Source organism: Osmia bicornis, chromosome 14, assembly GCF_907164935.1.
Source record: "Osmia bicornis bicornis chromosome 14, iOsmBic2.1, whole genome shotgun sequence".
In the NCBI taxonomy this organism is placed as follows: domain Eukaryota; kingdom Metazoa; phylum Arthropoda; class Insecta; order Hymenoptera; family Megachilidae; genus Osmia; species Osmia bicornis.
Window position 1 is genome coordinate 949,287 of NC_060229.1, and position 12,204 is coordinate 961,490.

The window sequence follows — 12,204 nt, forward strand, 5'->3', positions numbered from 1 at the left end:
TTTGTAATAAACACCTGTTCATTGATTTCATGCACTTATAGAAACCGCGTAACTACTAATAGTAAATACTTTGTTTCTTTATGCTGGCAATAGATGGACCTACTATTCAATTTTTCAAGAAGCGCGCCTATCGATTTTGATATATAAACAGTTATATATCGCAGTAAATAATTTATAACTGCATTTTTTAATAAAAAATTTTGATCTTTCTCGTCGCTAAAAAATATTACCATATCACGTTTAGGACAATTATCATCTTTGGTGTAATTTAAAACTAGAACATGGCAATTTGTTTCGTTAGTATTATCTTTTCCCATCTTTAATTCGCGTTTCGTTTAAAAGCCGAAACTTTAGCCATCGATACAATTCTATCTCATCCTCGAAAAGTTTAAAGAAAATATTTCTTTCACGTGGCTTTAGCGTTATCGTGTAATTGGGAAAATACTTTTTTTTTGGTCCTATATAGGGGGGTTCAAAGTAATTGAGTCATTTTAGACTTTATCCAAATACACTTAAAACTAATTTTGTCGTATCTACTTACGAATTTTTTTATAAATTTGTCTAACACCACGAAAAAAGTATGGAAACTTATGTTCGAATACGTCTAGCGATTGCTCCATGCAATCTAACACCCCAACAACGGGGTACCATTCGACAATATTGGCTTTAGCCCGTTGCAATGCCCATTTATTATTTATCTCTCTATAATTAATAGGTATTATAGAGAGATATGATAACGAGAAAATAGCATCCAGAAATTTTATCTACCAAGTACTCACGTGCAACGAGGATCCTGTCCGCAGAATGTGGGTATTGCTCGACTTTCAAATACTACTTCCTGCCTTTTGCGGTATCTACAAAGAGAAAAAGAGAAAAATATCAATTAAAACCGTTTTATTAAACACGTGGTGTTAAAACAATACTTTTACAGTAAAATGTCAACAAGATCCTGCGGGGAAAATGTCACGCCCGTTTACCTTTGTAAAGTTCGAGCACCTATAGGATTTCTCACCAAAGAAATAAACGTTGGTGCTTGTCGACCAAATTTTGAAAAGTTCAAAAACCTTACATCTCCATCGAAACTGAGAGGAATCGCTTCCTGTCTTATGATATTTGTAACTTCTTCCACTAGTAATTCCTATAAAATACAATTCCTATAGAATTTCAACCTGGATGGAATGTCAAACGCACACCTGTCCGAATTGAGATTACTTTTATAAATCGCTCAACAATCTCTACTCTATGCAACGTGTAAAATAGCGAGCAGGCAAAATATCGCATAATACCTTAACACGCGATATGAAATGTCAAGATGATTGATTATATCATACTCCAAATACACTGAATTTTTTAATATTTATTGACTTTCGCGTGGTTCCCGTGTTTTCGTTCCTGCGGTTACCTAGGCATGCTCCAAATAGGAATTCTCTGACCGGGGCTGCTTTAATTGGAAAGACGAAAGTGGCACAACTTCGATTGCAACAGCGAAAACCGACTCTGACGTGAACGTAAAGTGCAACGACCACGGTGTGATTAAATTTTCCGCAGATTTATTCGATCAATGAATCAGGTGCTGATTCATGCTCCAAGCGTTATTGTTCAGCGTTCAATCAATGCTACGGTAAAACGGTGCCGTGACTATTTCATGCCATTTCAGAAGCATTAGAACCGGAGGCAATAATTCAAAGAATTTTGCGATAGTCAGAATTTTACAGCTCATAAATTCTTTGTTACGGAATTTCATGACCTGGAATTTACCTGTTGTAAAGTTGACAAAAGTTTGTGATCACCTGGTGGCAATCGTATGTGCTTAAAAGCATTGTAACCCTGTAAACGTTGCAAAATCAACACCAACAATTCGGTTCCAGCATCTGGCACCCGTGTTAACATTAAAGTATGCTTGTTCGTTCTCGGCAAATTTCCATAAGCACCCAATTCCGCAAGAGAGGGTGTAACATATCGATACGTCTGCGTAATAAATTATGTCAATGAAGATGATCTTATCATCAAGTTTTAGATATAGTTTCTAATGTAATTCGAGTAGAAATGAAACGAGACTAAACGAAATTTCTTGATAATTTTATATTACGCGAAACTTCCGGTGAACTCGTTTATAAAACGAAAAAGGCAAAGATCACTTTCCAACTATTACATCTTTCGCTGGCGTACTTTCACTCTAATAAGCATACTCTGAACTCGACCAGTTCGTTGTTTAAGAAAATTTCGTTTAGTGCGTTATGTTAAAGAGTGTAAAATTGTTGAAAATACTTAAAGATATAGTATGCATTTGAAGCGTATACATATATTCCCAAATACAATTTTAAAATAAAAGTTGGATACAGTTCACCTGGCGTTTATAAATCTCCTGTTTTCCCGCGAAACGCTTTTCTACGTCACTTTCAGAATCGTCAACGATTTCCACCGCAGATTTTGAATTCAAAAGGATGAAAAGAATGGTCAAGCAGGCAGCGACACTTGTCAGCAAGCCGCGATTCAAACGCATCTCAATGCGAAATTCGACAAGTCGTGATCCTGCGGACGTAGGGTTACCTTCTCCTTTCAAAAAGTATCTGACCAGTGATCCTGATTACCGGCATCGAAACTCTCAGTCACAGATTACCGACGTTTGTGTCTACCAAGTAACTGAAGAGAATGTCAGTGGGTCAGAGACTTCCTACCGCTTGATCTGATCAACCCCCCACATCTTCACCTGAACTCCCACCAACTATGGATCTCGTGAAAAACGAAACTTGACTTTTCCATCCACCATTCGCTGACTTTTAATCAAGAGGCAGTTTCGACACAAACATCCGATAAATTTAATCAGCTTAGGTCGCTAACAGGCTTAAACGCATGTTGGTTTAGAAATACTAAGCGTGTATTGAGTTATACATTTGTGCTCTATTAGCTAACTGATGCTGCAATTTTCCTGGTGCATCTATCGACATGAAATAGCATCTGCTGTTCATCAGCCACAAATGCCTGCAGTGAAAGGAAGCTTGATTCTTCATTCGCAAATGATGATTCAGTGTTTCTATCGACCTTCGTAACTCCGTTGATGTTGGTTCGATACCGATACCATTGAACTCGCTTAAATGGCAAGAAGGAATGTTGGGAATTGGGTATCAGAGTTGGTACTAAGCTTGACAGTTTAATGTTAACACTAGACTTGATGTAGCTTTGTTTTTTTAAGAAAAGGAAAGGTCGGAAAGGCTTGAAATCAAGCAATTTTAAGGGTGTTACACTTACAAGGGGAACTGCGGTTCAAATCCTTGGTTCCCAACATTTTTTTTTTCTAATGATAATTTATCTCTTTTTGAATAACTATTACACAAAAATTATCATAAAAAAAAAAAATTTTTTTTCGGAACCAAGGATTTGAACCGAGAACCTTTAGATTGCGAGTCATGGATCCGCCCCGTGGTTACACACATGACTCGCAATCTAAAGGTCCTCGGTTCAAATCCTTGGTTCCCAACAATTTTTTTTTTTTTTTTTACGATAATTTTTATGTAATGATTATTCAAAAAGAGACAAATTATCATAAAAAAAAAAATGTTTAGAACCAAGGATTTGAACCGTGGATCTCTAGATTGCGAGTTGTATGTGTGAGTTTGTCATACTTCAGCTCGACGAGCTCTACAAGCTGGCAAAGTTTCATTAATAAGTGAGTGTAACACTTGGGTAGTTCTCCGTATTAGAATTCCAAGAAAATGAAATGAATTACTAGGAAAAAATGGCGCGCTTCTAGAAGTTCCATATTTGACCGCTATTCAACCGGCCGGCGTAGTGGCGCAACCATCCACGTGGTAGAGGCGCTTCGCGATCATTCTACCAACCAAGTTTATTTGTAAACACGCGGCATCATTCCATAAGATGGACGCGTACGAGTCACGTAAAAAAGATTGGGAAGATTTAGAGGTAACCAAGGAGGAGTTGAAGAATTTAACCGAGTGTCTGAAGAAGGAGGAATTCCGCAAATTGTTGATCGAATACGCGGAGGAGGTGACTGATCCGGAGAATAGGAAGATTTACGAGAAGGAGATCACGCAGTTGGAGAAAGAACGGGGCGTCGACGTTACGTTCGTTAACCCAGAACCTGGTTACGTCATTAAAACAAGCGTAAATGGAGAGAAGAAATGTTTCCTGAATATCAGTAAAAGCGACATTGTGGCTCGACCGACCAGCCAACCTTCTTTCGAACAAGGTCATCGTGGTTTGCAATGGTCTATTCCGTATACGTTGATACCACCGCGTGACGACCTTGATAAAAAGAATGTCCGGTGTATGGTGTTTGATGTGGTCTTTCATCCGGACACCCTCTACCTTTCCTCGAAGAATGCACAGTTTCGTGAAATTGTTAATAACACAGCCATGGATGGTGTGGAAAATAACTTCAAGGTAAGCCTCGTACGTCCAACGTATGCGTAACATATTTGCAACGCAACATAATTTTTTTTTGTTTAACTTTGTGATCCTTCTTTTTTATATTTCATGTTAGGTTAAATTGGACAGAAAGAATGTCAAGTTTCCAAAATTGAGTTACAAGGGAGTTTGCCACCCTACAGTGATCAGAAAACCATCCAAGGAACCTCCTAAGGAACACATAGATATAGAACCAGAAATCTATCAAAAGTTGATGTCCAGCTATGATCAGAGCAGAGAACAGCAACTGAAATGGGCAGAGGAAAAGCCACAGAGACCTTTGCCATCTACTACATACTACAAAGAAAGACTGGAGGAGAATGAAGACCTAAATAGCAAATATGTTACACCAAAATTTTCAATTAAACATCAGTCTGATGTAGAGTTGGAAGATTTTAGTTCTAATAGAAATGCAAATATGAATGCTACAATACCTAAACGATTGATCATTACTATAGACCTACCCCTACTAAAAACTGCCACTGATGCTTCCTTAGATGTTCAAGAACGTTTTCTTAATGTAAAAAGTGAAAAGCCTGCAAAATATTTGCTGGAACTTCCTTTGCCTTATTGTGTGGATGCAGACCATGGCAATGCCAAGTTTGATCCAAAATATAAAAAATTAGTTGTGACTCTTCCAGTTATCCGCTCTGTGGTACCAGTGTCTGATACCAGAGAAGACAGTGGAGTGGACAGTGACCATAGCAGTCCTGTACCAATGCTCTCCAAAGATACCATAGGAGAGTCATTTGATCACAGTCACAAGAGTAACTCTATGTCAAAGTTAGTTGAAGAGTGTGAAACAGTGCTTGAAACTACAAAACTAGAGGATAAAAGTGAAAACTCTGAAAATCGGAGTGACACAGCATTACGGACTAGTATAGAGAATACAGATACTTTTACTGATCCTAGCATTAAGTATTCTCTACCGACATTTATTTCTAATTTATACGAAAATCAATTAGCAATTACCATAAATGTAAAAAACGTCGACCCAAATTCTATTCGCCATAAGATTTTACAAAACGATTCCGGAGTGCATGTCTTATTAACATCAATAGGAGCAGGCTTTTATCCACAGCATTATTCGTTATGTTTAAAAATAAACGAGGACTCGGTGGATCCCAATTCTTTTACGGTTGATCCGTGGGATAATAACGTTGTATTTTCCATTAAATTAATAAACACCGAAAATTTAGCACGATACTACGTCGGTGTGACCGAAGAATTCATGGAAGAGAAAGATTTGCCCACTGTTCTGTCATTCCAGAACCGATTGAAAGAATTGACGGTAAGTATCTTCGACGAGGATAACACAGAAGCAAAGATTATTTCATATTCATCTATCTTTTCCACAGGCAGAAGAAGATTTTCAAATAGATCGAACAATTGATGTTCAGGCTGAGGACGACGGTGTCGTTATAAATATCATTCCAAATCAATTGGATTCCGACGATGAAGTCGATCAACAGAGCATGCAATCTCGAGAAAATCAATGTGATGTATCAGAAGCCAGATCTGTTTCAGAAAATAGCGGAGATGAATTATCAAGTAGCATCGGTACAAGTACATTTTCAAAGGGTATATTAAAATCCCGGCGTGCTAATGTTTTTTTCGCGTTCAGTATCCGAATCGAGTGCCGACGAAAATGGAATGCCTCCATCGTCTATCGACTGCCATTACGGTTCGGCTCAAGATATGAATTCTGAATCGGAATGTTCTAGTTTAAAGAAAACAGTACGATTCAACGATGTGATCTCGCGACAGTTGTTCAGGTATTGTTGCATTTACAACGATAACCGTCCCATGGATCATGTTTTACCCAGAGTTATTTACTCTACCTCACTTTTAGATCTAACTCCAGCATTCTTGGTCGACGTAAGAAGAACCAACGTAAATTGCGAAACAAAAAACGCGCTCACGAACGTAGAATGAGCGAAAGCGAAAACTCTGAGACAGAGGAACGTGAGAAATATAAGATAAATCAAAAGAACACCGAGTCCTCCGATACTGTTAAACCTATACTTAACAAAGATAAACAATCGACGAAACAGAAAACTGCCAATATCGAGATAAAGCAAGGGGCTAATGATAATAATCGTTCCTTGATGAAAAGAACGTCGAGCGTCGAGGAAGAAATTGAAAATGAAATTCATTCGGATAAACAGATTGAATCTAAAGAGGCGGTTAAGGCAGAATTTAAGAACGATTTGATATTCGATCTCGATATGTAGATTAATCAACGAACTGAAACGCGTATGTGATATATATTTTGAAATAGGTATTACTACGGAACAACTCGTAAAGATGGTTACTAAAAAGCCACAGGGTTTACTTTCAATTATGTGATAATATTCTTTTTTTTCTTTTTTTCAATAATTAAACATAAGTGGTTACAAGATGAAATCTCAGTCACGAACCGTGAATCAATGAAATTGTACATTCATATTATTTTAAATGGCTCGTAGACGTGAGTAAATATAGGTTTAGAGAACGTTAAAAGTTTATAGCACGATAGCTCAGAAACGTCAATCTTATTCTATTATATTTTACCTGATTTATTTATAAAGATTGCATATAAGCAGTCGATCGAGTGCAGAGATGGATGGGAATCTCTTTAATATATCTCATACGATATTGTGTATTTGAAAAATATTTCTTATAGAAAATCAGATGGAGGCGATTTATGAAAATTATTCGTGAAGAAACTTTGCATAAAAGATACAACAACACACGCTCTATTTTATAGAATGAAATTCTTAAAAAATCAATTTTTACACACATTTTATAGAGATTATCGTACGATCATTTACCTAGATTGCACTTAACGAACACGTTCTTCTAATAATCGCAATCATATAGTCCGAATCATGATTAGAAAGTGTTGCTTCATCACGGAGCAAATTGCGCACTCTTGCTTTTGTAGCGAGGTGTTTGCCATATCAATGTACAGGCAAAACGATACTAGCGTATTCCATGCAACAGAAAAAGGGGGAATAAAATGTCGTAATAAAACGATCGATCGTTAATCATTTGTAGCTACGAATTCTCTTCCCAGAGTAGATAGAACAAAATATTCCTAGTGTGAAGATTTTAATTAAACCTTCGTTCGTCCATTAATTCTGTAACTGATTACTTGGTTGTTCTCCATTGTCTATAAGGTTGAAACTTTTCGAACAGAGCATCGCGTTTAAGAAGCATCGACAGTTCGCTTATCGTATGCGGGTAGTGATCGTAAGGTGTGAAGCAAAGTGTAGCTGCTTCGTAGTACTAAAACGTGATAGAAAAGTGGGACAAGCGAACACGGCAGAGGTACGAGCTGTGGATGAGAGGTTGCCCGGAGTTGGAGCCCATCGATCTCGCTACCTGCGGGGGTGTAAGGTCGTTACACTCGCGTCTACCTATGTACGAGCTGCATTGCATAGTTCCTCGTATTATTCCTATTGATGCCCCGCCGCCACAGCAGCGAGACAGCGACGACCCTCACCAATGCAACGTTCTAATTTCGCGACACAACCTAACCCCCTGCAATCACTACCACAGCTTTGCTTCGCGACGACGTCGACGACGGGGTCGCGGCCTGATTCGCAAACACTCGAAAAGTCGACCTAGAAGGACAAGGGTCTCTCGTCAAAGACTGCGAAGGTACTTCCTCCCCTCCTCTGTCTCGCTCTTGGGAATGGAGACTAAAGAGTAGAATGCACAGTCTGTATCTTTGGATCTTTCTTTCTTTCTTTCCTTTTGCATCGATTTGTTTGATCCATAGAGAAATATTCCATGCGATCTAAATCGGATTCTAGTTTCGAAATAAAGGAGGGAAGTTTTATGAAAGCGACGTGGCGCGGTCTTGGTATCAGTCAGATTAAGTTGATTTTAGGATCAATGGTGCCTACGTGGTAAACAGAATATTCGCGTAATAGATTTTGCGATTCAAGTACCGATGAGATAAAGGTGGTAGGCCTGATACTAGCACCAGGTCGATAAGTCGTCCACCCCTTGAGAGAGAGTCAGAGGCCGACGTGGGTGCACGAGGGTACGCGTACCCCACGTACCGTGGTTACGGCAGGCACGACATCGGCAATGCGGCAGCCGTTTATGTCGTTATATCGTCCAGCCATCGCACCTGGTACCATTCAAGAACACAGATCGGTATAACTGGTATCTAATGCCAGATTTACAGATGTCATACGTCACCAGGCTATTTACGACGAGCAGCGATTTCATTCGCCTCTCGTTCATCGACAGAGATATTATCACCGATACCTCAAATACAACTGGCGAACCAAGCTCGGCACATTAAATCAACCCGACATTTTTTAAATTATTAAATACTCTTAACATTTCCGTTATCTCGGTAATAGGAAATGCTTGTTTGCAAGGATCGTACTGTTTGCGCAAAGATGCAATAAGTTCTTGGGTCTTTGAAGAGCTTCAATCTCAAAGTAATTTCTCTGCGACCCAGAAGTGCAGCCGAAAGGCTGATGGGTTGCATTTGTGGTGAAACTAAAATAGGTAAGTATTTCAAAATACGAAACAATGTAAAATTGGAACGTTTGCGTATTCGTAACAGCAACGGGGTACGACGATAAATTTTATCGCCAGGGAGTATCGTAACGAGAAAATTGCGATAAAGTTACTTTAATAAACCAACGACGGTACGAAGGTTTCATAAAGTTGTAAAAACATTCTATCGTTTTCTCCCTTATATCGACATGAATACAGTTTATAATTATTTAAATAATTCATTTCATTTTACCCCGTGGGCGACGGGAAGAAGTGGGGGGTTGAAACCGTATATTTTAAAACGAGTATATGAAACGCTTGTTAAGAAATTTTAACGAAGAGCTCGTTAGAAACATTTCTACCACAGCCTGTTGCTGTTACAATCCTTCAGAAACATAAGTCCAGGGGTATACTCCATTTTAAATTAAGAGATTTAAGCACCGTTTTGAAATGAATATTAAAAAACAAATTATACAACTCGTAAAAAACAAGCTAACTACAATCTATAATAATTCCGTGGAAATGTTTGCATTAACCATTTTTCAACAATACGTATTTAAGTTAGAAATATAGATTACAAGACGAAAGATATGGCGAGGGGATTTTTTTTCCAGAAAAGTAGAAAGATGGATTAAAATAAGAAGCAAGATACGAAAGAATGGATTCGTTAATTTTGCCATCGTTCATACGAATGACTCCTTATTATTCTGATATCCCATAGGGAAGAGTAGAAGAGTGCTCGACAAAACAGAAGGGAAGAGGGTGGTAGGTACCCTGAGAACCTTCCTCCCTCTTTTTTATCTCAATCCGTCTCCTTTTCTCCATCCCTCCCCTACAGAGTCAGGTACTCGAAGTAGTGGAGTATCGATTATATGGACCCTGCTTCGTGACCACGCGCCGTCTGTACGGCGTGTTGCCCGGATAACCTACTGACACTGACAATTTTCGTGCAACACAGACAATTTTTAATATCGATTATTTTATTTTGCTTTTCCTCAACCCCGAAACGTATTGCTCCTTACTGCGTATCCCTAGACGTTCTCTTTTACTTATATTCCTTCCGACATTCAGGCGCTTCTGAATGATTTCTATTAAAATTTGAAATTCTTTCTCGACATAAAAGCTCTCGTAAATCTGCGTTATTTGATTTCACATTCGCATTGATCGCGGCATAAAACGGGAAAATAAATATACTTCACGATTTGCCGGAGGACTCGGTGGTCTCGCATGATTTACAGGACCCTTTTCACGAATCAACCCTCACCTGCTTGTATTTCAGAAAGCGTATCGAGCACGATCAGACGGGAGATACGGGCACACATTACGCCGTGGGTCTAAGTCGTTCGAAAAGCTTGGAAAGAAGTTAAAGCGAACTTTGACGAAGAAAGTCGATCGCTACGGTCGATCGATGCGCGTCGTTCCAGTCTTTTCTGGAAAATGAAAAGACCAGTAACAAAAGCTTCTGATGTTTCGCGTGTAAGTGCGATCTGCTCCGCCGAGCACATTGACGCGGCTGCTTGATTCGCGCTTGAAAAATAGGCCGACATGTCGGATTTGCCTTTCTTTTTTACGTTTACGCCGCGTTTTAAGAAACTCGACTGGTCGCTTTAAAAAAACAAGCGGTACTAGGAAACAACGTTCGCGATTCGAAGTTTATCGACTGTAAAATTAAAAGAATGACAAAGTTGAAGTATAGCAGCAAACCACAGAGCAAGTTTACTTTTAGGATAACGAGTTAATAGGTGATCCATTTCGAAGGCAGGGAGACACATCATCGTTCTTCGTTAATCCGAATACCCTGATTCCCTGACGGCTGGCCGAGCGCCGCCGATGTCGCGTACCTGTTCTACTAGCTCACGCGCTTCTGTCAAATGTGCCCTACACTAAACAATCAAACAGCCTACGAAAAGTTTTTTTTTTTCTAAACGATCTATATTAGGAACGCCTGCAGATTGCATGGCTCGTTCACGAGGGACTAACACGCGAATACAGTCATCGACCCCCTTTGGCACGGTCACATCACACAATACTACGAAACTGACCTGAGTTAACGTTCCATTCGTTATATATATTTATATACGTGTGGCCACGAATGTGTATTCAGTCGCGAAAAAATCGATGAAACGGTGCACGAAATCACCCCGATGGTAATTTTCTGCCCTTTATATCTGCAATCTCGTTTCATTTATTACGGTGCTCACCACTCCTGCAATATTCTACGCAAACAAGCCGATTAACCGAAAGGAAGCAGAGATTCGAGTGGAATGCGTTTCTTTTTCAAAAATAAAATCTTTCGACCGTTAAAGTCGAAATTTTTCAGCAGACAGGATCGTTGAAAAATTCTCGACGCTACGACAAGAATCAAATTCCTCTATTCTTTCCACTGGCACGAATATTAAAGGAACAATAAATTCCTTTATAGAAACAATATCCGGTAGCACGCCTTCGCATATCTATTCAACAGGCGCGAATATCGAATATCATCACTTTTATAGCGTTCTGAATGTTACCTCCATGACGTTCCATATAACCCCTTATTTGATTTCATCCCCGATTCTCAAATCTTCTCAAAGCGAAATGTATACGACTTTTTATCGTTGTCCTAAGTGAAAGAAAAAAACACTTTGAACAATTCGTGCTGTAATGAAAAAGAAATTTGATAGATGTAAACAAAATGTTCCAAGTGGTTCTCTGGAAATTTCCTAACGTCTATGAAAGGATATAAAGTTAATATCTACGATATTCTTTTATGGATACTTCGTTTAGCTTGAAAATTTCATGTTACATCGTATTTTTCCTTGCTATCGTTAAAAGAAGCAACAACGAACTGCTACCTTCTCGGATGTACTACTACAATTTCTTTCCCATCTTGTTTAAAACCGTGGAAAAATGAAATATAAACGAGCACTTCTTTGAACGAATCGATGCGAAATCGATCCTGACTCGAGCAAAACATCGTTCGACTGGTCGTAAGGGGTAGCCTCAAAGTGTCGTCGATGAAATCCCGTGTTCGATCGAAACATCGCAATCTAACGATCGCAGACAGACGACAGTCACGTCTTGGTACTCTTTGAAAATAATCGTGGAAGACGATGCAGCAAGATGTTTGATCCTCGCTCAAAGTCTTGACCCTGTTTTTCACCGCTCGCGGTACACACGCGTTTGGAAACGATCAGGGCGCGTGCGTATGCAGGTTACACGGTTTTGCGTTAGTGTGTACTTATCAGAATAGACGGATGTGTGTGCATGTAGATAGAGAAAAGCGTAGGTGTATGA

The 12,204-nt window shown here is 39.1% G+C and overlaps 2 protein-coding genes across 2 annotated transcripts; one reads left to right on the forward strand and one right to left on the reverse strand.

Moving 5' to 3' along the window:
* Nucleotides 1-34: 34 nt before the first annotated feature.
* On the reverse strand, nucleotides 35-2,622 carry LOC114877060 (uronyl 2-sulfotransferase-like). The gene is made up of 6 exons (XM_029189168.2): nucleotides 2,348-2,622; nucleotides 1,759-1,968; nucleotides 978-1,138; nucleotides 780-854; nucleotides 542-702; nucleotides 35-458 (listed from the first exon to the last, which is right to left on the reverse strand). Exons 1-6 carry the CDS (start codon nucleotides 2,501-2,503, stop codon nucleotides 304-306), a joined length of 918 nt encoding a protein of 305 aa, XP_029045001.2. The 5' UTR covers nucleotides 2,504-2,622; the 3' UTR covers nucleotides 35-303.
* A 1,179-nt stretch (nucleotides 2,623-3,801) lies between these two features.
* LOC114877054 (protein kintoun) lies at nucleotides 3,802-7,457 on the forward strand. The gene is given in 5 exon segments (XM_029189151.2): nucleotides 3,802-4,401; nucleotides 4,502-5,716; nucleotides 5,784-6,032; nucleotides 6,034-6,200; nucleotides 6,278-7,457. Coding segments are annotated over 5 exon segments (2,538 nt in total). The 5' UTR covers nucleotides 3,802-3,876; the 3' UTR covers nucleotides 6,660-7,457.
* Nucleotides 7,458-12,204: the final 4,747 nt, after the last annotated feature.

Coding starts and splice junctions, on each gene's coding strand:
- LOC114877060 (XM_029189168.2), bottom strand. CDS start 2,503: ATGCGTTTGAATCGCGGCTTGCTGACAAGTGTCGCTGCCTGCTTGACC. Junction 855..977: donor GGTGCTCGAACTTTACAAAG/GTAAACGGGCGT, acceptor TTCTCTTTGTAG/ATACCGCAAAAGGCAGGAAG. Junction 459..541: donor ACAAATTTATAAAAAAATTC/GTAAGTAGATAC, acceptor CCCCCTATATAG/GACCAAAAAAAAAGTATTTT.